The sequence below is a fragment of the Tursiops truncatus genome, chromosome 3 (assembly GCF_011762595.2).
Source record: "Tursiops truncatus isolate mTurTru1 chromosome 3, mTurTru1.mat.Y, whole genome shotgun sequence".
Classification (NCBI taxonomy): Eukaryota; Metazoa; Chordata; class Mammalia; order Artiodactyla; family Delphinidae; genus Tursiops; species Tursiops truncatus.
The window spans coordinates 34,449,726-34,477,656 of record NC_047036.1 but is presented as its reverse complement, the minus strand read 5'-3'; the positions used below and the strand labels follow the sequence as shown (position 1 = coordinate 34,477,656).

Genomic DNA, 27,931 nt, shown 5'->3' with positions numbered 1-27,931 from the left:
TTTTAATTCAAGGAATGTTTAACACACTAGCTTGGTTTCTGGTTTTCTTTGGCTTCCTCATTCTTCTGGCACTTACACTCTTAGTCTGCCCAAGGACACTATCTATGGAAGCTCAGACTGGCTGGATGTTCTCACCACAGCAAGAACATGTTGAGACATTTTTAAATGGAATAGCTTTAGTGTGTTTTGATGTTTTAAAAATCCCAAACTTCCTTAGTATTGGAGTTTATGATAGACATTCATTGCTTCTATCTCTAACTTATCCATATTTGGTACCATAAAGTATCAGTGTTCTCTTCAGAAATGTTATGACCTGGTGCTTTACTTATTAAAACTGCAGTGACGGTATGGCTCATAGAAGTATAAAATTACACATTTCCACATGGATATTCTGCTTCATGGCAACCTTACATGTCTGAAGACAGACTCATTTTGTCCCTTCCACTCCTTCCTTGCACCACCTCCCAACCATTGCCAGCTGCTTCCCAATGTCATTTAGTGGCAAGCTCCAAACCATGAAGATATCCTGACTGCTTAACTCCTTTGTTTTATACTGCCCATATAATTCATGTTCGTGCAGTGTTGCACTGACCTCTAAAATGTTTCTGAAATCAGGGGATTTGAGACCGTGTCTTAAAGCCAGGTGTGAGTGTATTGCCTGATTTCCTTAAAGGTATGAAATTATGGGAAAGGAGCTGAAAGCCCTGGAAGAGTTTACTGTCAAATCAGCAAGAGGAAAAAAATAAATTAAATTTTCAGGAGGTTTCAATGTTAGAAACATTTCTTTTCAGTCTACTTGAGTAAGAATTTATTTCATCATCTCTGGGGACACTTGCTTTTTCCAAAACTCTGTAACCAGGAGACAGACTAGACAGTGGGAATTATTCAGAGTGTGTGGCACAGAGAAGGTGGTTGGTAAATGTTTAATGAATGAGGAGATAGATAGATGAACAAAAATAGAATGGTCTTGGTGAAAGGATCCTGAAGTCTGCTTCTGTTTTCTGTTTTTGCTTAACAGAAATATATTTTCTTGTTTCGTTTTGATGTATTTTTCTAGGAGCAAGATAAGTGCCAGGTTTTAGAAAGACAGACCCACCTTTCATATTAATCATTACTAGGGAAACACCACTAATGCCTTAGTTTACTACCTAATGGTATTTTAATCTGCAGGAAATCCAAGAGAGTGCTTTAGAAAGTGTCTGTGATTGAAGACTCAGTGGTGCCAAGTATATGTTTAAAAAGAAAGAAATGTATGTCAGGGGCATGTGGATTTCAGTCTCATATTATTGTAATAAGAGTAATGTGCCCAGAATTTTGGAAAGGTTCTTGAGTTTTTTCTTATCCAATGATTGACATATTGCTAATATAGCGTTGACAAAGTAATGTTAGCCATACTCAGTGAATGTAACATCATAATATTTATCCTGAACTTATTCTTCAGCCATAGAATAATAGAACAACAGGATATTAAGGTCATAAAGCTCAAGTACTAAGCAATGAAGGTCAATGAGTTTTTTTCACTAATTATTCCAGCGGCTTCTTCTTGCAAGTTAATTTTGTTCTGCCACATACTAAAAACATGAAAGAGAATTACTTCTTTTTATTTTTTTAATATTTATTTATTTATTGGCTGTGTCGGGTGTTAGTTGAGGCACGCGGGATCTTTCGTTGCGTTATGTGGGCTCTTCATTGTGCACGGGCATCTCTCTAGTTGTGGCACACAGGCTTAGTTGCCCCGCAGCACGTGGGATCTTCATTCCCCCAACCAGGGATCGAACCAGTGTCCCCTGCATTGCAAGGCTGATTCTTAACCACTGGACCACCAGGGAAGTCCCAAGAAGTACTTCTTATTTTCTGTTTGTTTTGCAGGGGAAGATGGTGAAAGGAATGGGAGGGGCTATGGATCTAGTGTCCAGTGCCAAAACGAAAGTGGTGGTCACCATGGAGCACTCTGCAAAGGTAATGAGAGCTGCTTTTGGAAATTCACACTACACTGAAACCCTGTTCACCAGGTCATGCGACCATTGTTTTTATTGTTTTCTCTGGATCACTCAGCTTGATAGCGTTTATATTTTATAGAAAAACGTTACAAATAAAGACCATTATTTATTATCATTCAGCTAAATGTTTGTTTTAACTTTGAAGCAAACATCAGGGTGTTCTTTGATTATTTGCCTCACACACACATTAAAAGTAAAAGCTATAATGTCTTCAAAAGCAGTGAAAAGATGTTAGGGCAGATGTGTTGATTCAGGTTTATAGATATTTTTATTTTATTTTTATTTTTTTGGCCAAACCCAGTGGCATGTAGGATCTTAGTTCCCCGACCAAGGATCGAACCCATGCCCCCTGCAGTGGAAGCACAGAGTCATCACCGCTGAACCACATGGGAATTCTCTGATTCAGGTTTAAAGATGATTATAGTGGTTGCTATCTCTGTGCAAAATGAAAAACACAGCAGAATGTGCGTTTTTAACAGCAGTTATTTTCAAGTGGACAATATGGCCTCTTACCAAGTCTCTGGAGGTGCCGTTTTGAGACAGTGTTAGAAAATGATGGACTTGGTGATAGCAAGTGTTCTATTCTGAAGAATATTATACTTTTATTTTGATAAATTGTTGAGTGTTTATTGAATACCTATTATGTGCTGGGCACTGCTGGAATTTAGCAACGACCAAAACTAGACAAGAATCGTTGACCGCATGGCACTTACATTTAATGATGATATCATCAGCCTGTAATAGTGATGGCTCCCATTCATTGAGTTTACTGTGCATGAACAGTACACTAAGCTCTCTGTGTATGTTTGCCTGTAAAAGCCCATGAACTTGATATAAGTATTTTTGTGGGTCCAGAAACAGAGCTTCAGAGAGGTTAAGTAACTTGCCTGAGGTCACACAACTAGTGGAACTGAGATTTGGCCTGGATACCTCTGACTCCGAAGCCTAGTCTTCTAAATACTGAGCTATCAGTATGACTTTCTTCCTATTCCAAGTCATTGTCTTTGAAACAACTGAGCTTAATTGCCTTCCCCACCTGAATCCCTGGGCTTCTGATGATTTGCAAAGTTGATATTGGGTGTCAGGTACCCTCTTCACCCTCTATACCTTTGCTCATTCTCCTTTATAATTCTTAGTTTTAAAACAAAAGCTACCTGTTCTCACCTTGATACCTGCTATTTTGAGTGGAAGTGGTAGTTCGTTTGCCCTTTTTTATTTTGTGATGCAGCATTGTGGGAGAGTGTGGATCTGGAAGATTTGCATCCGACTTGTTTCCCATGGGGAGTTCTGTTACAGAGTGATGGGTGCCATGAAACAGTTTCATTGTGAAAACTGTAATAAATATGAAATTAACATAAATTGCTTAGTAAACAGTGAAGTGAGCAGTGAAGCATAAATGTGGGACAATAGAAATGAAACCAACACAGGTGACTACTGAGGATGCCTGGCAAAAGCATCCAAAATACTTCATTTCAGAGGCAAAAGGATGCCACGCATGCAAATCAAATCCAAAGGTTTTCTGGAACATAATGTCCATTTGGAGAAAACTCTTTCCGACTTTCCTTTTGTTGTTACTTTAATGTTGACACATAGGCACTGAAGTCCGACTCATTTCAGATTATTTTTGTGCATTCGTTTTCAAAACATTGGGCCTGTATTTCTCTTTTTTCCCCCAAAGTGTTTTCTTTCTCCTCAGCTGGAATTTCTGACAGAGGAAAAATGGTGCTTCAAACTTCCAATTAGAAGTCCCTTATTAAAGCTTTTCATAGAAGCAAGATAATGTTTTTTAGCGTTTCTTCTTTTTCTTCTCTCAGTGGGGAAATTGGCACTAAGTTTTAGGCCAGAACTGAAGTTAGATATTTTTCCCTACATACTTTCATTTGGACAAACTAACAAAAAATATATTTGTGATTAAAATAATAATAGTGATTTGTTTATACTTAATAGATAACCTTGAAAACTAACCAACAGAAGTTTCTTTTCTTGCCATCTTCACTTTGTACTCTTGGTCCCAGAATGTGTGGTTGCTACTGTACATTGTTCCCCTGGACTTACTGTTATTGGCCCAACTCAAGGGAACATGGGGACCTCACGACTTCTTTCCTGCATCTTTTGTCTGCCTAAAGGTTGGTAGAGGTTGGAAAGGAAATAGAGAGGCGAGATCTTTCACTCCTGGTGGCCTCTCCAGTTAATGACCTGTTCTTTTAGACATGCCAGGTAACTTCTGCTGCCTTATGAGTAAGTGAACAGCCTAGGGGGAGAATCCTCAGAGTTTTCTAAGACACAGAGTAGAAAGTTTGCAGTGAAAGATTAAAACCTGAGAAAAGAAATATAATCTTGTATTCTTGTGCTGCTGATTTTTTTTTCCCCCAGTAAGTGGGTGGAGCCATCAACTGGCCTTCAGGTGCAGCTTTTTTTTTGCTCCTTTTCTTCATCTGTAGGGTTACAGATGCAGGTCACTTATAAATACAGTATTACCTGACATTTAAAAATGTTGCTTTAATCAGACAAAGGAAACTCTTTCCTTGCAAGTCTTTGCAAGCAGCCAGCAGCTTCTGGTATTTGAAACCTGGCTGCCTGCTTGTGTTGCTCTAGAGTAACCAGAATAACATTTCCTTTGCCTTAAAACTGCCTCTGGAGACATGTGGCAGGCACTGGCGCCAGACTGGCCTTGGAGTGTGGCTTTCATTTAAGCTTAGACATCAGGGTTCCAGGCAAAATTGCAAAGTAGGCAGAGTTTTTGGTGTCTAGCCACCTTCTTACTTAAGCTTCTTTTGATCTCTTGGCGTGTCCTTTTTTTGCCCTCTAAAAATTGGGAGAAATGAAGGAAAGGAGTAGGAGTTTGAGTCTTTACTAGGTGCGAGGCCCTGTGTGTGGCATTGTACATACTGGATCTATAAACCTCTCAGCGACTCTCCGATGTAAGGCTGGAATGTAGGCAGGTAAGAAACTTGTCCAGGTAAGTGGCAGAGCTAGGAGTTTCCCTCAGTTTGGTCTAGTCATGTTCATCATATCATACCATGCTGCATCCTCACCTATGTTCCCATCCACACCTGCCCTTTTCTGAAAGCTTTAGGTTGCAGAATTACCTCTTTCCCTTTTTCATTTTCCCTGGTCAAAGCTGTCCTTGTTGAGATAGATATCAGCAAAATATTTAAAAGAAAACAGTCTCAGAATTGTGCCCGCTACTACCCATCTCCTCTTCTTCCCTTTTGTATTAGAATCTTCCCATGTTTTAGTTGGGCACAGAGTAGCCCAGTGACAGACTACATTTCCCAGATTCCCTTGCGTGTCGATTCATCTATGTGACCAAGTTTAAGTCAATGGGATTTGAGGATTTGTGCAATTTCTGGGTCATGTCCTTAAAGAGAAAGCCGATTTCATTGGACTATTTTTTGTCCCCCTCTAGCCTTCTGAGAAAGGCCTTAACTGCAACAGCAGCCTTGGAACCAAAGTTGTAAACCACGTGCTGAGGCCTGCAGAGCTGCCCCACCAACCTAGATCACTAGCTGCCCCATCCTTTTCTTTTATCAGTTCCTTCCAGGACTCCTCATAACTTCATCCTTGGCCCTCTGTACTTCTCACCCTCTGCACCTTTCTTGGGTGCCTTCTAAATCTTTGGCACCAACTATTATTTTTCACTCAGTGGCTCCCTAATCCTTATTTCCTCACTGGAATTCTCTAATGAGCTCTATAACTATATTTTTTCCCTATTAGACACCTCCACCTGGTTGTTCCATAGCTACCTCAACCGCAACACTTATACAAGTGAAATCATCATCGTTTCCCCTAAAAATCTTCCATCTGCTAGCTCAACTGGAGAAGTGATGATCTCCTAGCCCCCCTCTGGAAAGGTACTCATGGAATTTCTGCCCCTCCCACTATACCAATCACTGTACATATTGCATCTACAATACCCCTGTAATCTGCTCCATCCTGTGGATTTCTACTTGTTTATGTCCCTGTCACATCTACATGGGTCACTGTTGCAGCATCCCAGAGGCCCTCTTCCTGCCAGACTGACCGTCTTTCCTGGTAATCAAGCACACCACTGCCAAAGTGACTGGTCTCAAACTAAAGCTGGATCGAGTTAGGTCCACATTATTTAGTTCCCCTTAGCCTGCCAGCCTTTTGTCATCCGCTCCCCAGCAACCTACGTTATCCTTGTTTCCAGGGCTTCAGTTCTGCTAGGATCTCCACACTCATGTTGTTTCCTGTTCTTAGGTGTTTCCACATTCTGTTCCCCTTCCCCCTGTATCTGACTCACTCCTACCTCTACACCATCATATATAAATGAGCCAACACTTTGTGAATTTGCTGGCTTAACGTCTTCCATCCTCTAGACATGATGAATGACTAAATGTATATTCTTCGAGGCTTTGTCTTGAAATTTGGCAGAATTATCTTATGTGAGTATGTTAATTTACTTGTTTATGCAGGCATCAAATATTTATTGAGGGCCTACTATGTGTCAGGCACTATGATAGAGTCTGAGGAAATGAAAAACAGAAAGGCATAGTCCTTCCTTTAGGCAGGTCAGAGTCTCATAGGGATAGAGTCATAGAAACCAATACCTAAAATAGAAGAGTGTACAAAACAGAGTGCTTCCCATGAGATGTAGCATTTGCATGGAGATCTGAAGGATGGGGCAGGGTTTGAAGGGACTAGTGTGTTTCAGGTCAAGGGAATAGGCACTGGGGTGTGAAAGGGCAGTGCATGCTGAGGGATTTACAATTAGGTCCCTGTTGTCAGAGAGCAGAGGGAGAAGAGTTGGGTGGAAATACACACACACAGAGTCTATCCTCCACACAGTGGTAGGAATGATGTTTTAAAAATATAAATCATGTTATAGCACTTCTTCCTGGGCTCAGAAACCCTCCACAGCTTCCCATCTCCCTTAGATTCAAGTTCAGAGTTCCTTATACTTTGTCCCTAAGGCCCTCCCTGACTTGTCAGCTTCAATCCCAGTACCTCTCTGACTCCATCTACTAGGATTCTCCCACTTGCCCACTGAGCTCCAGCCAGACTCTCTTCCTGTAAGTTTCTGGAACATTCCAAGCATCCTCCTGCCTCAGGGCCTTTGCACTTGTTATTGTCTATGTCTGGAAAGCTCTTCCTCAGATATCTACATGGCTCACTTCCTGCATTCACTCAGGCCTCTGCTGAGGATACCAGAGAAGCTTTCCCTGACTGTTATAAAAACAGAATTCCCCCCTCTTCTGATGATTCTTCATCTCCTTTCTTCACTAGAATGGAAGTTCCATGAGGGCAGGGTCTCTTTCTATCATAACAACTAAGGAAAATCATGCCTGGTGCATATTAGGAATCAATAATTGTTGAATTCATTAGTTCTTCAAATAATAATGATACTTTGAACATATAGAGCACTTTTAACTTTTTCCAAGCAGTTACATGTTTATTGCCTTTATTTTATCATTACAATACTCTTGTGAGGTAGGTCTTATTGTTCCCCTTCCAGAGGTAAACCAACCAAATTTCATAGGGGTTAAACATTCCAATAAAAGTCAAGTAGAAAATTAAGAGCAAAAGCAAACTGAGAGCCTATGTATCCAGCCCCTCCATTTTCTGTTACTAAACTTTTCTGTCTGGCAAATACCATCACCACTAACAATATAAAGGAAAGTGTTTTGTTCTTAATATTGTGTACTGGAAATGTGTTCCTAAGGGTATAACTCTCAGAGCACAAAAACAAAGAAATTCAGTCACAGTTGTCATTTATTGGAAACAGGCAAAGCTCTGGTACCTATTTTTGAGAACATAAATGAGAGTGCTATTTCTAAAACAGGCTTAGTTTTTATTTGTATTACAGTAGGAGGTCTGGATTCTAAAGGATAAAAAGAGTCATAATTATATTGTTATGAAGTTGAGAATAAATCTTTGTGAATAATATTTTTTATTAAGTCCAATCTGTATCAGATAGCAAAGGTGTCATATAGAAATCCTGAATACTGTTTTACCTTGTGTTTGCTTTTTTAAAAATGTAATTTATGTTTTAATTTTTATATTGGAGTATAGTTGATTAACAATGTTGTATTAGTTTCAGACGTACAGCAAAGTGATTTAGTTACACGTATGCATGTATCTATTCTTTTTCAAATTCTTTTCCCATTTAGGTTATTACAAAATATTGAGCAGAGTTCCCTGTGCTATACAGTAGGTTCTTGTTGTTTATCTATTTTAAGTGTAGCCATGTGTACATGTCAATCCCAACTTCCTAATCTATCCCTCCTCCACAACCTTCCCCCCTGGTAACCATAAGTTCATTCTCTAGGTCTGAGTCTGTGTTTCTGTTTTGTAAATAAGTTCATTTGTATCATTTTTTTGTTATGAAGTTGAGAATAAACCTTTGTGAATAATATTTTTATTAAGTCCAATTCATATCTGATAGCAGTGTCATATAGAAATCGTTTTTTTTTTGTTTTTTTTTGTTTTGCGGTACGCGGGCCTCTCACTGTTGTGGCCTCTCCCGCCGCGGAGCACAGGCTCTGGACGCGCAGGTCCAGCGGCCACGGCTCACGGGCCCAGCCGCTCCGCGGCATGTGGGATCCTCCTGGACCGGGGCACGAACCCATGTCCCCTGCATCAGCAGGCGGACTCCCAACCACTGCGCCACCAGGGAAGCCCTAGAAATCTTGAATACTGTTTTACCTTGTCTTTGCTTTTTGTGCAGAGGAATTATAAAAAGTAAATGAGATTTATTAATCCTTTTTATTTTGGACCAAATGTGTTACCAAAAGCCAGCAAATATAAAAGAGTTCCTAAAAATGCTTTCTTGGAAGCATCCTTGAGACAATTTTCAGCAACACTGAAAGGTATCCCAAGATAAAGTATTCTTTTGTTAGGATAATTTGTAATTAACATAGTTTCATCTGGTTTAATTTTTTTTTCCATTCATAAAAGCTTGTCAGTATTTTATAATTTGTTAATGAAACTATTTCGTGGCTAGGATTGTTTGGGAAAAAACGATATTCACCATTAAAAATAGAAATCCTTACATGGTTTTGTCTTTTTTATTTGTCCTTTAATGATGGACATGCCTGCAAAAAAATGTTATAGTGGAAGGAAATAGCAGAACACAGTCCATCAACCAATAAACACTTTAAAATGTCTTACAGAATTTAATTAAGCAAATAACTTTACATTCTGTGACCTTGAGCATCCGTAGTTCTTGATAGGAAAGCTGACACTGAGAGCAGCTTTCTAAGGTATCACAGCAATTCATGGATGGAAAGAGAAAATAATTCCTGCTCAGTCCTAGGCTCTGCCATCCTTGGTCTAGAGGCCATAGGATGCAGTCTTTAGAGAGAAAATAAAAGGCCATGATAAAGATTTTTGTATTATATTGAAGAAAAATGGCCTTCTATTCTAAGATCTCAAAGCCCTGCAGACTATTTTCAGGGGAATGGCTCGCTGTATCTATTGTCTCATTTGGCTAGGCTTCCCCTGGGGATGTGCCTGTGTAACCACAGACTGTTATTATATCCACATATAAAAGCCATTTGTAGCAGCAACCGTTCTCTGCTTCAGAGCTAGCCGAGCCTTTCCACTGAAGTCCTATATGGGTTGCTGGGATCCCTACCAAATAGGTGCTGTGTAAAGGCCAAAAATATCCCATGAGGATAAACTCAGTGTGAGTAATATCATCATCATCTTGTCCTTTTATTCTGTGTACCTTGAATTTCTTTCTTTAGCAAATCCCATTTTTCTTTTCTGGGCACCACATCAATCATCGTAGTGATGTGACAGTCATGGGTCTTGTAATACAGTGTTCCCCAATTTTTATATCATCTGTTTTGTGTGTGTTCGTGTGTGTGTATAGAAGGAAGGGGCAAGGGCGGTAGCACTCCAGCTTTCTCCATGACATTTTGGCAAGCCCTAAGAGAGACCTGTCCTTGCTTTCATTGTGCCACCGGACAAAGTATGGAGTATTCCCTTGCCAAGGTCAGCCTTTGTAGCCCCGCTTTTCAACAGATTAATGCAAGCCTTGCAGCTGTAGGAGAGAGCAAGCAGAAGAGGTAGAATAAGTATTGTAGAACTCACTCAGTTTCTCTCTTTACTTATACATTTGTATGTTTCATACTGCAGTCTTTTCTTTTTGTTGGGCTGTGCTGCATGGCTTGAGGGATATTAGTTCCCTGACCAGGGATTGAATCTGAACCACGGCAGTGAAAGCGCCAAGTCCTAACCACTGGACCACCAGGGAACTCCCCATACTGCAGTCTTGAGGTGTCTTTGCTACTCCCTTTGCTCATGCCTTTATCTGCCTCCCCAAGTTTCGTAAGCCCCTTTGCACACCTCTGCTAGCTGCACTTCTCCTAGTGAGCTCAGAGATGCTGGGAATGTACAAGTACATTTCTTAGGACTAAAAGCAGCCTCCAGTGGTCCATAGCCACTCAGTCACATGGTATTTTACAGCTCCTATGCTGTTGGAGTTCCTTGGATCGGAATTATAATAGTCAGACAGCATTTATTGATCGCTGTGGTTTGTCTAGTACTCTACTCATTGCGGAAGATACAAAGATAAATTGTTTCAGAGTCCAGTGGTGGGGAAAGAGAGGGCAACAATTACAACATGTGTGGAGAGTAGAGGAGACACAGGAGCACCTACGAGGTGCACCAGACTAGGAACGTCCCTGGGACACTGGAATGGCGGCACTGGATAGGGGATGTTGGAGATGGTTTCTCCAGGGTAGCTGACACCTGAGCTAAGTCGTGAAGAATAGGGAGGGTGTTGCCATTCGAACGTGGGATGAAGGAGTACAGGGTGGTGTGTGTTTCAGATGGCGTGAATACACCCGTAAAGACTCGGTCCCTTAAGGATCAACCAACTTCTAGACTTTGCCTTCTTTGTACTTAATCACTAAGGCTTTCCCAAAGAAGAAATATATTGTAGCCACATTGAAGAAATACTTAACAAAAAAGATGGGCATAAAATGGGGTTTTATGTAAGGCAAAATCTTACATGAATGCTCCATTGCCTCAGGTGAAAGAAATGTTGACATGAAATGTAAAAATCATCATGTTGTAAAAAAGAGAGCTTGTTATTTGGGATTAAGTTTATTTTGATAACACAAAGCTTATTGTAATGATAACAAGGGAATTTATTATCGTTTAACCAGAGTCGTTTATTACTGAAGAATTTAGTAATAAATTGCACACATATCTAATGAATTAAAAAGAGATCACCATGAAGCAAGTAATAGAAAGTATTAATGCTTTCGGTCATACAACATAAAAACGTTGAATTCCTAGATTTTGCAGGAGGCCTGTAAGTGATGCAGTGGGGAAAAGAGAAGCTGGAGAAGCAGGTGGAGGAAAGAGATTTAGCTATTCACCAAGGTTATGATGAAATTAGGAAATAAGGAAATATCAAAATCAGGAGCCCCTCGGGTCCAGTCAGAGAATTTTTAATGCTACACTTGGTGTCCGTTCCTCTGCCTTTTCTGACCTTTCTTCGTGGAGAAAGAAAGAAGCAGAATGATGAGGATGAACAAGACCCCACTCACCCAAAATTTTGGAATGTAGATTCAACCCCTCCTACTTTACTGCACTTGCAGAACATTTCTTCCTACCGTGATCAGGTGAGGAAGACAAGGCAATCGAACAGAAAACTACAGCACAAAGAATTTAAGGGACCAAGTGACTATTAAGTGGCAGCGTTAAGATTCAAAACCGGTCTTTGGACTCCTAATATAGTGTTCTTTGCTACCACACTACACTGCATCTCTTTTTCAGGATTTATTTTTAAATGCTAAAAACACAGTGATTGTTCCTCCTTTGTGAATCATAGAACTTGGTAAGGCTCAGCCTGGCGTGGTTAGAATAGAATGCTCAAGTTGGCGTTAGTCATATTTTGGCTTCATAGCTAACCTATTGTTGGATACTGAAATTGTGATGTTCTTTAATCTCTCTTTGCATCCCATTTTCTCTTTATCTTTGATCTGTGTTATGTCTTGAAGCTCAGAGTGAATGGAGTCATCTAGCTACACTGTTCTCACTGCAAGAATACTCTTGGTGCCAGCCATATGGTTTGCCCCCAAATACGTGTTGCCGTTTCATTAGTTTTGTGGCTTTCAGGAATTCTGTTTAGGCCATTTTCTGTGTAATTCTATGTCCAGCTTCATTTAGGAACTTAAGAGCTCCTGAAGAATTCTCCTGGTAGATTGTTGGAATGTTAAATATAGGTTATAAAAACAGCACAAACTTATTGAGCACCTGCTAAGTACTGGACACTTACAATAACCCCTGAGGTAAAGCGATGGATAAGCACAGACACAGGAACCTTGCCCAGCTCGTGTGGAGTAGAGTTAGGCTTTGGCTCCACTCCGAACCACTGAGCTAGACTGTTTACATGGAAAAGGGTCTCTAAAAGGTCTCTGTTGGTAGGGCACAGTTAATTCCGTCAGTTGAAATACACGCTTGATCCTAAACCAGCGTTGGTTGTTCATTGAAATCCAGGTGGCTGCTTTCACACCAGGTGTAGATCTTGCTCAAATAATGAGAACAAAGTAAGAGCTCCCTGCAGAAAATGTTCTTTGGAGGCCCACAGATTGTTCACTTTGTTCGCAGGCAAACCTGGAATTCATTGTGACATGTCTTATTTGAGTTATATTAAGTGTAAGGAGTCCTGACAACTATTGAAGTTCGAATGTTCATCGTTAATTTCAGCTCTTTAGTTAAGCTTCTGTGACACGTGCAAGCTTTCTTTGAAATCTGGGAATGAAAATGGATCATTAAAAATGAAGCAAAAATGAGGTTTCATTTCTACAGCTATAAATTGTCTTACAAATTAAGACCCAGAAGCATATAACTTGTTGTTAAAGGTATAACATCTATCTACTCTGTGTGTATTTAGCACTACTTTTGACTCAATTAAAGTAATAGAGTTTGTCTTCTTTTGAAATCCACCCAAGATTCCCAATAGACTTCCCTTTTTCTTCCCATTCATTCATTCAAAAAATGTTGAGTATCTTTCATGCCATACACTGGGTTAAGTATACTAAAACCTCTTAATTACTAGTCTGTTGGTGAGTTGACAGATTATTACAAGCAGTAAAATCTTAATTAAGCCCAGTTGTTTGAAATCTCTTGCCTCTGATCGTACTTGGTATGGCAGCAGTTTTGAGAGAGAGGTGAACCAGGTAGTGGTGCATATTTCGGAAGGTAAAACATTGAGATGGCTAAAGATGATGACATCACGTGTGGTGCTTTCATATCCCAAAAGGAAGCAATAGAAGCATTTTTACCATTTTTAATAGAAGATCTAAAATGTGATAAATTAGCCTTCAGCCTCAAGGGAAATATTAATTTAGGCTCCTGGTGCTTGATACTTAGAAAGGAGCTGAATCATAATCAGAAGAAAATGATCTGAAGATCAAACCATCAGAGCTAATGTTTCCACTGTGCTCCATAGATGTGACCCAGAGGCCACCTCTATACTGGGGGGTGGTAGGGGGTGGGGGAAGGGGGTTAATGGGTGAAAGCCTGCTTTCCACTCTCAGTCCCTCTTTTATGTTTGAAAAAAGTGTACCGTGGCTAAAGGAAACTTTGAAAAAATGTGACTGTAGACCAATGCACACATTTTACCAATGAGCAAACTGAGGCTCAGACAAATTCCAGGAAAAGCAAATCACTATATGAGAAAGTGAATATAATCATGGTTTTCTACACTGCCTGGCCCAGCAATGAGCCATTTTACATAGCCGTTTTGTCAGCAGGTGTAAATTCTGACTATTGAGTTACCTACAAATTGTGATATAGCTATGCTGGGAGAACTGAACATAATGAAGGATGGGGGTTTGTAAGAAAGTCTTCATACACCCCAATAAGAAGTTAGTAGATAATATCTAAAGCTGATTAATTAGGAAATAAATAGTCTGGTCAACATAGTGTTAAAAAATGCAGAGGCTCAATGGAACAGAATACAGAGCCCAGAAATAAACCCACACACCTGTGGTCAATTAATCTTTGACAAGGGAGACAAGAATATACAATGGAGAAAAGACAGTCTCTTTAGCAAGTGATATTGGAAAGGTTAGACAGCCGCATGTAAATGAATGAAGTTAGAACACACCCTCATACCACACGCAAAAATAAACTCACAGTGGCTTAAAGACTTAAATATATGGCACGACAGCGTAAAACTCCTAGGAGAGAACATAAATCCTAGCAACGTTTTCTTAGGTCAGTCTGCCAAGGCAATAGAAATAAAGCAAAAATAAACAAATGGGACCTGATGAAACTTATAAGCTTTTGTACAGCAAAGGAAACCTTAAACAGAATGAAAAGACAATCTTCAGGCTGGGAGAAAATATTTACAAACAATAAGACCAACAAGGGTTTAATTTCCAAAATATACAAACAGCTCATACAACTCAATAACAAAAAGACAAACAACCCAGTCAAAAAATGGGCAGAAGACCTCAATAGACATTTTTCCAAGGAAAACATTCAGATGGCCAATAGGCACATGAAAAGATGCTCAACGTTGCTAATTATTAGAGAAATGCAAATCAAAACTGCAATGAGGTATCACCTCACACCAATCAGAATGGCCATCAAATGCTGGAGATGGTGTGGAGAAAAGGGAACCCTCCTACACTGTTGGTGTAAATTGGTGCAGCCACTATGGAGAACAGTATGAAGGTTCCTCAAAAAACTAAAAGTAGAGTTGCCATATGATTCAGCAGTCCCACTCCTGGGCATATATCCAGACAAAACTAATTCGAAAGATACATGCACACCTATGTTCATAGCAGCACTGTTTACAACAGCCAAGACATGGAAGCCACCTATATGTCCATCAACAGATGAATCGATAAAGATGATGTGGGTGTGGGTGTGTATGAATGGATAAGGAAGGTGTGGGGTATACACACACACACACACACACACACACACACACACACACACAGAGGAATAATACTCAGCCATAAAAAGAAGAATGAAATAATGCCATTTGTAGCTACATGGATGGACCTAGAGATTATGATACTAAGTGAAGTAAGTCAAAAGAGAAAGATAAATACCATATGATATCACTTATATATGGAATCTAAAGTATGACATAAATGAACTTATCTATAAAACAGAAGCAGACTCACAGACATAGAGAACAGACTTGTGGTTGCCAAGGGGGCTGGGCAGGGGAGGGTTGGATTGGGAGTTTGGGACTAGCAGATGCAAACTATTACATATAGGGTGGATAAACAACAAGGTCCTATTGTATAGCACAGGGAACTATATTTCAATATACAGTGATAAACCATAATGGAAAATAAAGTAAAATTTATTATAAAATTAAAAAAAATTTTAAATGCAGAGGTAGGAAGAAAATGTAAAATAGTACGTAAGTAAATGCTAAAAAAATTGAATTTTGATTTCTGTTCAGAGCAGGTCTAAGCATACAGAAGGGAGGCAAGAACTGCTGTTTTCTGTGAATATGTTATGTTTTTAACAAATAAAATTAAAACTTTTTAAAAAAGGTATATTGTGCATTTGCATTCTGTGTATGCTTCCTACCCTTGGTAAATAATAAGGTCGTTTGTCAAGGAGACCATTCCCTGGAAGAGAAAAATTAGCAGGATGCTAGAAGTGAAATTTCTCCATCATATGATCTAAGGGCTGAGGCTTGAGGGGTCAGATCTGCGGCAGGATGTTTCCCAACTAAATCAGTTATGCCTTTGGCTATTCATTTGGCACTCTCCCTAAATTATCTTAGGGACACAAGCTGCCTCCAGAAAGAAAGTAAAAGCATGACTGGGCAAAGATTTCAAACAGACTGTACTTACGAGATGATTTATCTGACAGTTCCTGTTGGTCCTGTGTTATACCAATTCTAAATAAGAATTGGTTCGTAATTACTCTTTTTAATGTTTCTTTTTTCAAACAGGGCAATGCACATAAAATCATGGAGAAATGTACATTACCACTGACAGGAAAACAATGTGTCAACCGCATCATTACTGAAAAGGTAAAGTGCCTTTCTCTTTTATTTCCTCTAAATGTCTACCACCTTTTTTTTTTTATAAGCATTTTAGAACTTTTTTGTTACCTTCTAAAAGTGTGTTATATTGGTAGTCATAGGATTAATTTAATCCGTGGGTAGACCTAATAGGAAGATTCATCAATTTAATGTTTCTAGATGGAGAATTCTTAATGTGAAATTCTCTGGAAATGTGCATATACATACACAGAATTGAAATACTGTCCTTGGTAACTGTGACAGTGTATGATATAATAAAAGTTGTACTGATCCTTCATACTTGGGCTATTAAAATGGATGATATATACAAAGTTAAGACTACCTTTCTTCTTTGCTTTCCCAAATCGCAAGTACAAATTGTTGGATCTCATTTTAGGAAACTCAGTAAAAATTAGGTTTTAATCATTTAGGTGCAAATTGCAATACAGGCCCCACAGTGAACCAAGAAATCTATTCTTTTGTTCTTGCATGCGTTCAGCCCTCTGTTAGAAGGCAGACTTTAGCACGCACCAGCCATTTTAGTGTACCTCTAGATTTTATCTTCCTAAATAGAAAATATTGGTTAGTGGTACAACTGAAACTGCTCAGATCAGAGAGAAACATCACTGGTGGTTGCTACAGTCACCTTTCTGACCCAGATTTGAACCTAAGATGTTGGAATGACATAGTTCTCATAAATGAGCTAGAAGGGTGTCATTTTCTTGATTCAGTATCTTGATGAACCACAAAACAGAATTCTCTAGATCAGCGTTTGTTCCTTTGTTTTCTCTTAATGATGCTGTTCCTTTTGGCATTAATCTGGTTTAGAACCCTCATTCAGGTATGGTATGAAGCACCCTAAAGCAGCCTTTTGAAGTAGGTTAGAAGGCTCATAATACTTTTCAGAAGCCACATTTTAAGGAGAGTTCTGTCCTAAGTGGTGCCTTCCTCTAGGGCTGTTTATGTGGAATCCATAAAGATGACGTGTGGAGAAGAAAAAGTGGATAAAAGTGCAGAATATTTTATCTCACCATTTATTCCTTGAGTCTTATCATTTCATAAACCCCTCCAAAATCATGGATAGGACTTGTTGAAAAGAATCCATTACTTTGAAATCAAAGACAAGACAGTCCTTGATCCTGTTTTCTTTAATAAAGTAAGGTGGTACAGCTTCTAAGGATAATTCCAGCAACATTTTACCCCTGATCTTCCTCTTCCCCCAGGTAAGCCCTCTCCCTACATCCCCACTCCACGTATGCCCTGACCTTGTTCTTACCAGTTTAGTGCTTCTACGTGCAACAACTCCCACTCAACTCTACCTGTCCAAATCCTATCCATCCCTTAAGTCTAATGCAATTTCCATCTTCATCATGAAGAGGCTTCAGATAGCTTAGCACTCACAACTTCCTCTTCAGAGTGGTCCACCTTTCATTTTGGCACGTACCATCTAATACCTACATTTTCTCATGACATTATTCATACATTACTTGACATTACTCGTACATTACTTAACTTTACTGCCATTTAAAAAAATCTTCTACCCTTTCTATCCACATTGCTGTTTCATACATTTATCCATTTAATAAGCATTTTTAAGCTCCTTCTCTGAAGCTGACTATTGCCAACAGTGGATACAGAAAGGAGGACAGTCTTTGCCCCCAAGGAGCACATTCAAGGAGAGTAGACAGCAACAGTACCAGCCTGTATTAGAGGTACACTGATAAAGTCCATGAGAGAGCGACATGCCAAATGCTGAGCTGAGAACATAGAGGAAGGCTGCTTAACAGCCTGGGGAGAGTGGTGTTAAATATTAACTTTTTCCCAGTCTGGATCTTTTCTCCTCCAGTCTCAGCTTCTCTCATTTTGCCTTAACATTCTCCCTACTTCAGCCATGCTGAATGTTGTGCACTATGTTGCATCCCCTGCCCTCGTCCCCACCATGCTCTTCTGGGACTTGGCACATCCTGTCTCTCTCCCTGGCATGTTCTCCCCACCCCAACCGTCTGGCTAATTCCTGTTCATCTTTTATGTCTCAGCTATATAATTTCTTCGCTGGCAAGTCTTCCCTATCCCTCCCCAAGTCTTCTGGGTGCTTCCGTGAGTCTTAGTACTTACCCTAACTCAGCACTGATCACTGTATTGAAATAACCTTTGAGCTCTCTGCCTGTCTCACTCATCACTATTTGTCCAACACTTAGGATAATGCTTGACCCATACACAGTGAAAGCCTGTTGAATAAATACTGTACTTTTCTCAATGAGAAAATTAATAGATTGAGTGAGAAGTCTTGAAAGATAAGTAGTTTTATAAGTGAGAATAAGACCGAAGAGGCCCTTCTAGGCAAAGGGAAGAAACATTGGCAGGGTCCTCGAGGAATTAAGAAAACAGAGTTTACTCAAGGACCTGTGAGTGGGATAATGTGGAGTGAGGGCATGGCCAGAGATTCTGAAGGCAGAAGGTGAAAAGCCAGTAAGGGACCAAATTATAAAGGAGTGTGAATGTCTTGTTAAGAAATTTGGGTTTTATCTGGAAGGCACTTGGGAGCCCTTCAGTGATTTTTAATAGTTGGGGGCACCATTGATTAGATTTGCATTTTACAAAGAGCCCTGTGGCTTTTACGTAGAGTAGGGGGAGAAGAGATGAGACTCCTTCAGTTATCTTGGCCAGAAATATCAAGGTCCTTAACCACAAGACAGAAAGAGAGATTTCAAAGAGATTTAGGCGATGGACTCAACCTAACTCGATGATGAATGGGACGTGGTTGCTAAGGCAGAGGTGATTCCTGAATTTTCTGGCTAGAGGCGTGGTCGACCTGTTGTATCCTTAATGAAGGCTGGGTCTGTAGGAAGAGAAAGGGAGGAGCAAGGGGAGGCAGGAAAAGAATAGGTGCCATTTGAACATACTCAAGTTGATATTCCGGAGTAAGTTAACATCCGGAACGTCCGCGGGCACCTGGGGCTCAGAGAAGTCATCACTGGAACGGATGTGTGAACTCATTAGCAGACGGGGATAATTGGAGGCTTAACGGCAGATGGTGTTGTGTAGCAAAAAGGAGTAACGTGAAAGGCAGCTACATATGGAACTTCGAGTGCCCCAGGGAAGGGAGTGGTGTGTTTACCCCTGTGCCGTATCCGGTAGGTGTTTAATAAATTTTGCAGTGCCATTAAGGGCATTGACTCTGGACACTCTGCCAGAGTGATATGGGACTAGAATTCCGTTTCAGCTCTTAAGGAAAATTCCATTAGTTGCCTGCCATTTGAAAGAGGCTTTGGAGATGTTATGACCCTGATTTCTTGGTTTTGTGTTGCTAGAATGTGATGAAAGAGGCCTTCCTCACCAGCACTTGGGCTGTGACTGACTGCTTTGTCCGTAATGCAGCCTGTTATGGTGGTGAAAAAATAATAAAAGTATCATCTGTGAAACAGAGTAGTCAAAATATTATTCTTGGCAGTTGAACAATTGATTGTAGCTTTTAGGTTTTAGTGTCCATTTTTATCAAGTTTTTGTTTACACTTTATACCACTAAATGGAAATCTTCCTAAATATTTCAAAAGTAAATTACCCATTTTTAAAAATCATAGATGCTTAGTTTTCCTTGAGAGGAAATTAGGGACCTTGACCTTGAGAGCTAATTAGGGATTGATACAGGTGTTCATTAAAGTCATTTGCCATAGATTTTACCTTCTCAGTCACTGAAGTCTTATATTCATGATACCAAAGTTGTCTTCTCCCCAAATCCTCTTCCTGCCTGTTCTTAATAACACACCCCAAAGGCTCTTTTTCTCTTATTTGTTCCATTTTGATAAATTTGTAGTTGTTCATAATACAGGGGAAAGAAAATCAGTATGAATGATGCCCCAGACACACTTTCTGCAAAGGAAAAGTGTCCAATTAAAAAAAAAAATTGTGGGCTTCCCTGGTGGCGCAGTGGTTGAGAGTCCGCCAGCTGATACAGGGGACACGGGTTCGTGCCCCTGTCCGGGAAGATCCCACATGCCGCGGAGCGGCTGGGCCCGTGAGCCATGGCCACTGAGCCTGTGCGTCCGGAGCCTGTGCTCCGCAACGGGAGAGGCCACAACAGTGAGAGGCCCACGTACCACAAAAAATTTGTAATTGTCGTTTGGGAATTGAATAACGTACTGAAGCATATGGACATTCCTAGATGATCATTTTTTTCCCCCTCAAAATACGTTTCTGCTAAAAAACGTTTCTTTAGGAACATAAAAATGTGCAAACAAAAAAGAAGTTTGCTGAAATATTTCCTCCTAAATTTAAATAATCTTTTCCAGTAAAATCAACCAGGTTATCTATGAATTCATCAAACAAACAGAGAAGGCAAGTATCACTGGTCCCCTTGATGTTTTCCTTCTGAGGAGAAATATCAATTAACTGGATACAAATAAGCATTTGGGGGCTTTGATTTGGGTTCACGCACAAGTGACAGTAAGTTAAGCTGTTAAGGAAAAGCATATGCCTCTATGGTGCCCTTGCTGTATGTCCCAGGCATGAGGCCAGCTGCTCAGAGTAGGTTTGTTATTATATTTGTCCTGTATAAAAATCTTGGGAAGTAGGTTTGTTTGATATCCATCTACACATGTGAAGACAGGTTCACCAAAGATTGCATAGCTAGTGTTGGCAGAGCTGGAATTCCAGTCCACCTTGAAAGCCAGGGTTCTTTGCTCTGCATGTTGCTGTGTCTTCTTTTTTATTTTTATTTAAACATTTTTAAAAATTTTATATTGGAGTACACACTGCTGTGTCTTCTTAATAGCCTCCTTACCAGGAGTGTGTTTTAAAATGACAGTTTAGGGTTTGACTTCCAAGCTAGCTGAAAATAAAGATTCTAAGCCTGAAAATAATAGCTGAATTTAAGGTCAACCCAGAGGAGAGGAGCAATCTGGAAAGAATAATATTTAAGTCTGAGGAAGACTAACCATGACAACTGAAAGAGGGAACAGTGCCTGTTGCATGGGAGGACAACTGACTGTAGAGCCCGTGAGTGAAAGTCATAGGGAAGCAATTATGGCTCTTGCAGTTAGAGCTTCCTATCAACAGGCAATCTGCCTTGAGACAGGGAGCCTCCCACCACTGAAGTTTCTAAACAGAGCCCCAGCGACCATCTCAGAAGAATGTTTTAAAGAATTCTTGGGTGGGAGGTTATATTACATGATTTTGTTGGTCCCTTCCACTCAAGTTGTCATATTACTGAGTGTGAGCATGTGCATTCTATATCAGACATGACAGGTTGCTTGGGTCAAGCTATACCAGTTGGCACTACCATCACCTAGTGTTACCAACCAGAATGTTGTCATGCAATATTTAGGGTGAGGTGAGCCTTCTCATGCTGTCCTAAACATAAGCATCTTCATTTGATTTCCATACCAGAGGGAGATTCTCATGCTCTACTTTTGGATCTATGTGTTTTCATAGGACTTAAAGGGAAAGCTTTACTATTTACCTGGGGATGGGGGTGGTCTTTCAGGGCCAGCTATCCCTTTATAATTACTCCTAGCTACTTCAGAGCACCTTCTTTTGTTTCCTGTAGTTTACCCAGAAGCATTGATCAGCTTTCCCCCATTATCCCTGTGCTTTCCCCTTCCAAATACCTCCTCCCTCCCTGCTTTTCTTCATTCTTTTCTTTCTTCAAATCATTATTCATCATCAAATTGACCCAAAGTGTTAGATCTAACAAAAAGAAAGTTTAAAAAAAACCTGGTTTGGGGCTTCCCTGGTGGCGCAGTGGTTGAGAGTCCACCTGCCGATGCAGGGGACACGGGTTCGTGCCCCAGTCCGGGAAGATCCCACATGCCGCGGAGTGGCTAGGCCCGTGAGCCATGGCCGCTGAGCCTGCGCGTCCGGAGCCTGTGCTCTGCAGCAGGAGAGGCCACAGCAGTGAGAGGCCCGCGTACAGCAAAAAAACAAACAAACAAACAAAAAAAACCTGGTTATTATAGTAGCAAATTCCATCAATAGTCAACACTCATTTATTTTCTGGCATCAGCAGAGCTCCCTAACTGCCAGTTAGGGAGTTGGCATTTATTCTCACCAAAATATAGCAGTTACGGTTTACATTGTTTCATTGCTGATTTTCAGTCTTTTATCCTGAGTCTTTTCTCTCTTTAAAGAACTTGAGAGGTTATTTCTGTTTTGTGCTATAAATAATTACCGTAATAGAAATTGTCGTTGTCACTTTCTTGACTTCTACAGGCTGTATTTGACGTGGACAACAAGAAAGGCCTGACTCTGATTGAACTCTGGGAAGGCCTGACAGTGGATGACATAAAAAAGAGCACTGGGTGCGATTTCGCAGTAAGTGTTTCTGTGAACAAATCCAGCCACTTGTCCTATATCCTGAGCTTGATTAATGGGTGTTTATGAGACATGAACCATTAATTTGTGATCATTTTTGGAGTTGACCTTAGCAGAGAACAGGAGTGGAAGGAAGGGTGCCTCCGCTGAGAGCAGGTGGCAGCAGGAACAGGCTGTGGCTCATGGGCCAGGGTCTGGCTCAGGAGTCAGAAGGGGGAGGAAACCCCAGGAGCTGCTGGAAACAGCAGGTTGAGCTTCAACTCGAAGCTACTTTCTGTCAAGTCCCTTGCAATCCTCTGTTCTTGGGTTACGTATCAGCTGTCGCCAAACTTAATTAACTAAAAAATGCGAGCCACACTCAGAGAAACGGTACTTCCTTATTTTTAAACCCATCTATGGCTTATGACTTTCTCTTTGATTAACTTCTTTGCCTGATGGTTCCATCCCTTGGAGATATTAGAATGTCGAGCTTTTGACACCACCAGATTTATAGTCACAAAATAGGTGTTCTCTGTATTTGAAGAAAAACTTAGTGCATAAAACTCTGCTTACAAAGCAGATAAGAACATCAGGGGAGTATCCACTTAAGAAATCTCCAAATCCCTTTTTAAAACTAAGAGAATAATACTGTAATATAAATAATCGCCCTTTAATATAAGCGATTATTTATGAATCACCAATCACCTACCTAATGGGGGTCGAGAGGACAGCTCAGTCCATTTGAAGTTAATCAAATGTAAAGTCGAAATGTGTCTGAGAAAATGAAGAGATAGACTTTACTTCTCACATAACTTTTTAAGAACAGCTCTATGTGTTAAAATGAAATATATTTATAATGAGAAGAAATATTGCAGCTACCCATCCTGGAGAAGGTAATTTAATAAAGCTTACTTGATAAATCATGCATGTATTTCATACATTTCTTCCTTAGATACTACATGCTTGGCTGGTACCTGTCAGTGCGTAACAAATGTCTGTAAAAACAATTTTGTTGCATAATTCATTATCCACATATAATTGTGTCTGGTATTATATGAAGGTCTTTGTCTATTAACCTTTTTTTGAATTTCCCTTTGGAAAAAAAGGAGCTTTCCAACAATACTTTACATGAAAAGCTCATCTTTAATTAACTTTTCAATGACCCCAGGGGGTAAAAAATGGGATTTGTTTATAGTTTAACTGTTTAGAATTCCTTACTCCAGTGATAAAAGCAAACAGTTCTTCTTACTTAATTAGCTATTCTTTATATTTTTTCCCTATGTGGATGAGTTAGTCTCTTCTTCAGCAGATAGCATTTTTGAGGTCTATAGAATGTTCCAGTCTCTGCTGCAAAAGGGAATTGCAAAAAAGATCCTCATTGTTATCAGGTTTGGGTTTTTTTTTTTTTTAGTCACGTAGGTAAATCAGGAATGAAAAAGATGTATTTTTACTGTTTTTACTTTTTCTTAAAGTGCTAGTTTCCACGTCTTGATACATTGAAAAATATCTCTATGGCCTCTCTTTTATCACAGTACCACCACCCCTCCTTCTCTTTTGACATTGACATGTAATCTTGTTTCCTCCAAATTAGGCTGTTGAAATGAAATGTTAATTTTTATGTCAGTGTTGCCCTGAAAAGGTGTAGTATCAGCTAAACCATCTTGACAGAAGAACTGGATTTTGAGGATCTGATGATCAATGGCATCTCTTTAGACCCTGACAGATGAAGTCATGTGTATCAAAATCTTTGTAAGGCTAGGGTCTGGAGTGTTCTAATGAATAAGATGTTTTGCCTAATAGCTGGGTTATCAGTAAGATACATTTAATAATAAAAGTACATTGGGATAACATCTCTTTATTTGATAATTCAGAGGTATTCCATGTCATAATTCAGAAGATATCTCATAAGATTATTACTGCATAGGTAGCATTTTACTCTATATCTGACTACATTACAACTTGCTCAAGATTTCTGTTTGAGAAAGGATTTCTGTTTCTCAGCCTTCACTATATACCGAGAAGTGAACATTCTAGAAGAGAATAGTTAGGTTGTTGCATAACAGTTAGACAGACAGGTTGTTGCATAAAGAAAAAAAAGTAAAAACCTAGGTCAAAGTAATTGTGAAAATGTGTTGGTAAAGGTCCTCTATACCTAAGAATATGGGCAAGTGTATGGGCAAAGGATACAGAATGTGGATATAAGCTGATTGAGAAAATCCTGCGAATTTCAAAGAAAAAGACAAGATATGACAGCATCAGATAACAGGGCATGACAAAATTGTGGTTTCAGGGTATTAAAAATAATAGTTATAATGAACTATTTGGGCATTAAAAAAAAAAAAGAATCACTAAGACTTTCCTGTGTGCCACAGTGCAATTAACAAAAACAACAACAGAAATGTGAAAGGAAAATGTGTCCCTTAGGTATCACCTGAAATAGCTTCTTAAAAAATTCATAGTAACCATAGTGCCAGCTGAAAAGAGTTTTCTTTTCAATTAGGAGGAAACTCTCTTAAGGGTCATGTTATATCTAGAACTCCAAAGGAAGCTGTGGAAATTTTGTAAAAAAAAAATGCAGATATTGACTATATTTCTGGAACCTTCATCACACTTCTAAAATAAAATTCTGGTCAGGAGTAGTTCACAGCAAGAGAAGCCAACCCATAATGGACAGAGATCTTGTTCCATACCATCACTCTCCTTCAAAATGCAGTTGTTATAAAGAAAGGGACTTCCCTCTATATTTCTTGGGGATTGAGTTCCAAATCTATTGAGAGAGATAAGGGAGCTGGGCAAGTTGAGGTTAAAAACATCATCATTACAAAGCCCAGAATGAAGGATGGGGCTTTGGTGTACAGCCACAAAAGCCTTCCCAGATACGAACCCCTGAAGTGGGGAAGACTTCAGCTCCCAGTTATAGGCAGCCATGGAAAATCATAGGCCTTCTACACAAGGGCGAGTCTTTACTGCTGAGCTTCTTTCCATGTGACTGAGAGCAAAATAGAGCACGTGCTGCCTACAGAAGGCTGATCCCGATGAGGAAGAAGAGTTGGGCTGAGTTTCACATACCCCAGTTCCTCTGCCCAAATCATCATTTAGTTGAGCCATTAAGGGACACACTTGAGGCCAGAGTATTACACTAGGAGGTGTCCCTCCACATGGAAGGGAATGTGAGAAGTGGGAATAAATGCTCCACCCCAGCACTGTTGCTGGGTAGAGCCATACACACATGTTCACCCTCTACAAATGGTTGATTGTGATGCTATGCAGAAATGCTTTTCTGTTGTTCTTTAATGCTACTAGCTCCCAACATTTTTATAACTAAGGAGTCCTTTGGTTTACTTTTTTCCCAGGGCACTCACATTTTGAAAATATTCTGTCTCTTAAATAAATATCCAATAATAATTCATTTTCAAAGAGTCAAAGTGATACTGCACAGTTCCTCATATTATAGCTGTGACAAGCTAATGAAAATGTTAAATTTCTTTAAATTTTTTGGGCTATACTTGTATCACTTAGCATGTTACTGCCAGCTATTTGATGGGTCAAATAGAAAGAAAAAAGGAAGGTGACATTCCACCACTTAAATTCCATGATCTGCAAAGTATCTTTTTCAGTGAGTAGTTAATTCAATTGGTTATTCATTTCTTTCTTTTCTGATGCATGCTTGAGTTACATAAGTTTTTCTTTACTATATATGTCTGTGGACCTTTTTAAACTAGAATATTTGTTTCTTTTTTAACTTAAAACTTTTTAAATAAATTGAATCCATAGTTGAACATCATGGGGTAGAATAAACTTCCAGAGGTTATTAGTCGTCCATGATTATTTATTAAACCCCAAGTGTATGTCCCATATTGAGCTATGAAATGTGAGTAAAATAGAACAAATTGGTATAGTTCCTCCTCCTAGGGGCCTTGGTCTTGTTCTCTAGGTAGGAATACACCTAAACCACCAGTGGCAAAACATCAAATAAGAATCCTGCCTATTTATATGTTTGCAGTGGAATCTGAAAGAAGCCAGCTGTGAGCATTCTTTGCCAAGTTGAATAAATTTGTACTCTCAATATCTATTATGAACTGGCATTATACCAGAATTAAACAGTATACTCTTTGGATTTCAATGGACTGGGAAGACAACTCGTTAGCTTATCTTATGCATTTAAATCATATAGTCCTGTGCATAGCCTGTAGATCACTTTGGAAGGATAATCTGCTTCAGCTTACACAGACTTACAATGTTGATGAGACTGTGAGAGAACAGATGAAAAATGGAGGTTCAGTAGATGTTTTTCTGTACAAAAATAGACAGGCCAAGTCAGTCTACATAAAGGTTCACCTTCTTTTCTGATAAAAGTCAAGTTCCACACTGAGGATATAAATGATACTAAGAGCTGAAAATAGGGCCAACATGACAAGGAGAAGGATCAGATGTTTAGTTTAAAAAATCAAGGTGTCCAGTTTCCTTTTAAAGGTAATGCCATAAAGCACCTATTAGTGCTTTATGGCATTAATCACCTATTGATCTGTTGTCAAAAAAGAGTTTTATTTCATTAAATTATTTCCACAGATGCTCTGTTTAAAAAAAGAAAATCGATAGTTTGTGAGACACACTTTCTAAATACTCGGAGCCCATATATCTTTATTCTTTTCAGTAGAGTTGAATATCTCTGCAAATGTGGGCTGTGACTTTTGTCTATTAATGTCTATTACTTTGTCTATTATGATATATCTGTTCTTGGAGCTGGCAAGTCTGAATGAGCTCTCATTTATCCTAAGATATGGATATGTACCAAGCCATTCCTATCCTTTTTATTCTAGACATGTCATTCTTTAGGTAGAAAAATGGAGAAGGGGGCATTAACTCTCGACACTGTGAAGACTTTATAAACAATTTACAAATGAACTAGAAATGTTACACTTCATCAAAGCCAAATGATTGCCTTCTATTCTTAATACTGACTTAACCTCTATTAGAAACCTTTCTTCTAGTTCTTGGAAGCTTATCTAATCCAATCACTCATTCATTCATTTAAAAAAATATTAAGTGTTTATTCTGGAAGGCAATTTAGACCCACTTCAATTGCCACATCCTTGAAGGTCTCAAAAATCACCTAAATTTTAGTATTCCTTACTGTGCTGTCCATGGGGCCTGTTACTCGGACTTAATGGATATTTGCCAGATTAAATGAAGAAATCTGTACCTGCCATTACACCTTGAAAAATCAGTCAAAATTAAGCCAGACTACTTATATTTAGGTTTCTTCTTCCACCACCTTTACCATTAAATGTAGATCTGTCCTCATATTTCTCTGCTTCAGGACTCCTAGGAATACATTTGCTATTTTGTACGTTGAACATAATTATAGTTAATATTTTTAATGCTGTTACCTCCTTTTTGTAATAACTTGGTATCTTCTTACCGCCTTTATATCATTTCCACTCTGATTATGAAATTTCTGATAAAAGTTTGTCATCCAAAGACTACATTAAGTATCTCTTAACAAAATTGTGAATTGACTGGACCTATTTTGAGGATTTTGAAACTTGTGCCTTGCTCTGTGTCTCTGTTTCATCAATCTCAGAGCTCAGTGGTCCTTTCAGTAGATAGTTTGGTTTTCTGGACCCTTTATTTGTCTCCCGCGGCTCCTCCCCCACCT

The 27,931-nt window shown here is 39.4% G+C and overlaps 1 protein-coding gene across 4 annotated transcripts in view; it reads left to right on the top strand.

Annotated features, from left to right (window-relative positions):
• OXCT1 (3-oxoacid CoA-transferase 1) overlaps positions 1-27,931 on the top strand; it is a 144,570-nt gene that overhangs the window by 113,941 nt on the left and 2,698 nt on the right. For all 4 annotated transcript variants that reach the window (XM_073802083.1, XM_019930091.3, XM_019930094.3 and 1 more), the window contains 3 exons: positions 1,870-1,959; positions 15,913-15,993; positions 22,192-22,293. In XM_073802083.1, the coding sequence (XP_073658184.1) occupies positions 1,870-1,959; positions 15,913-15,993; positions 22,192-22,293 (273 nt within the window). The remainder of the gene's footprint in view (positions 1-1,869; positions 1,960-15,912; positions 15,994-22,191; positions 22,294-27,931) is intronic.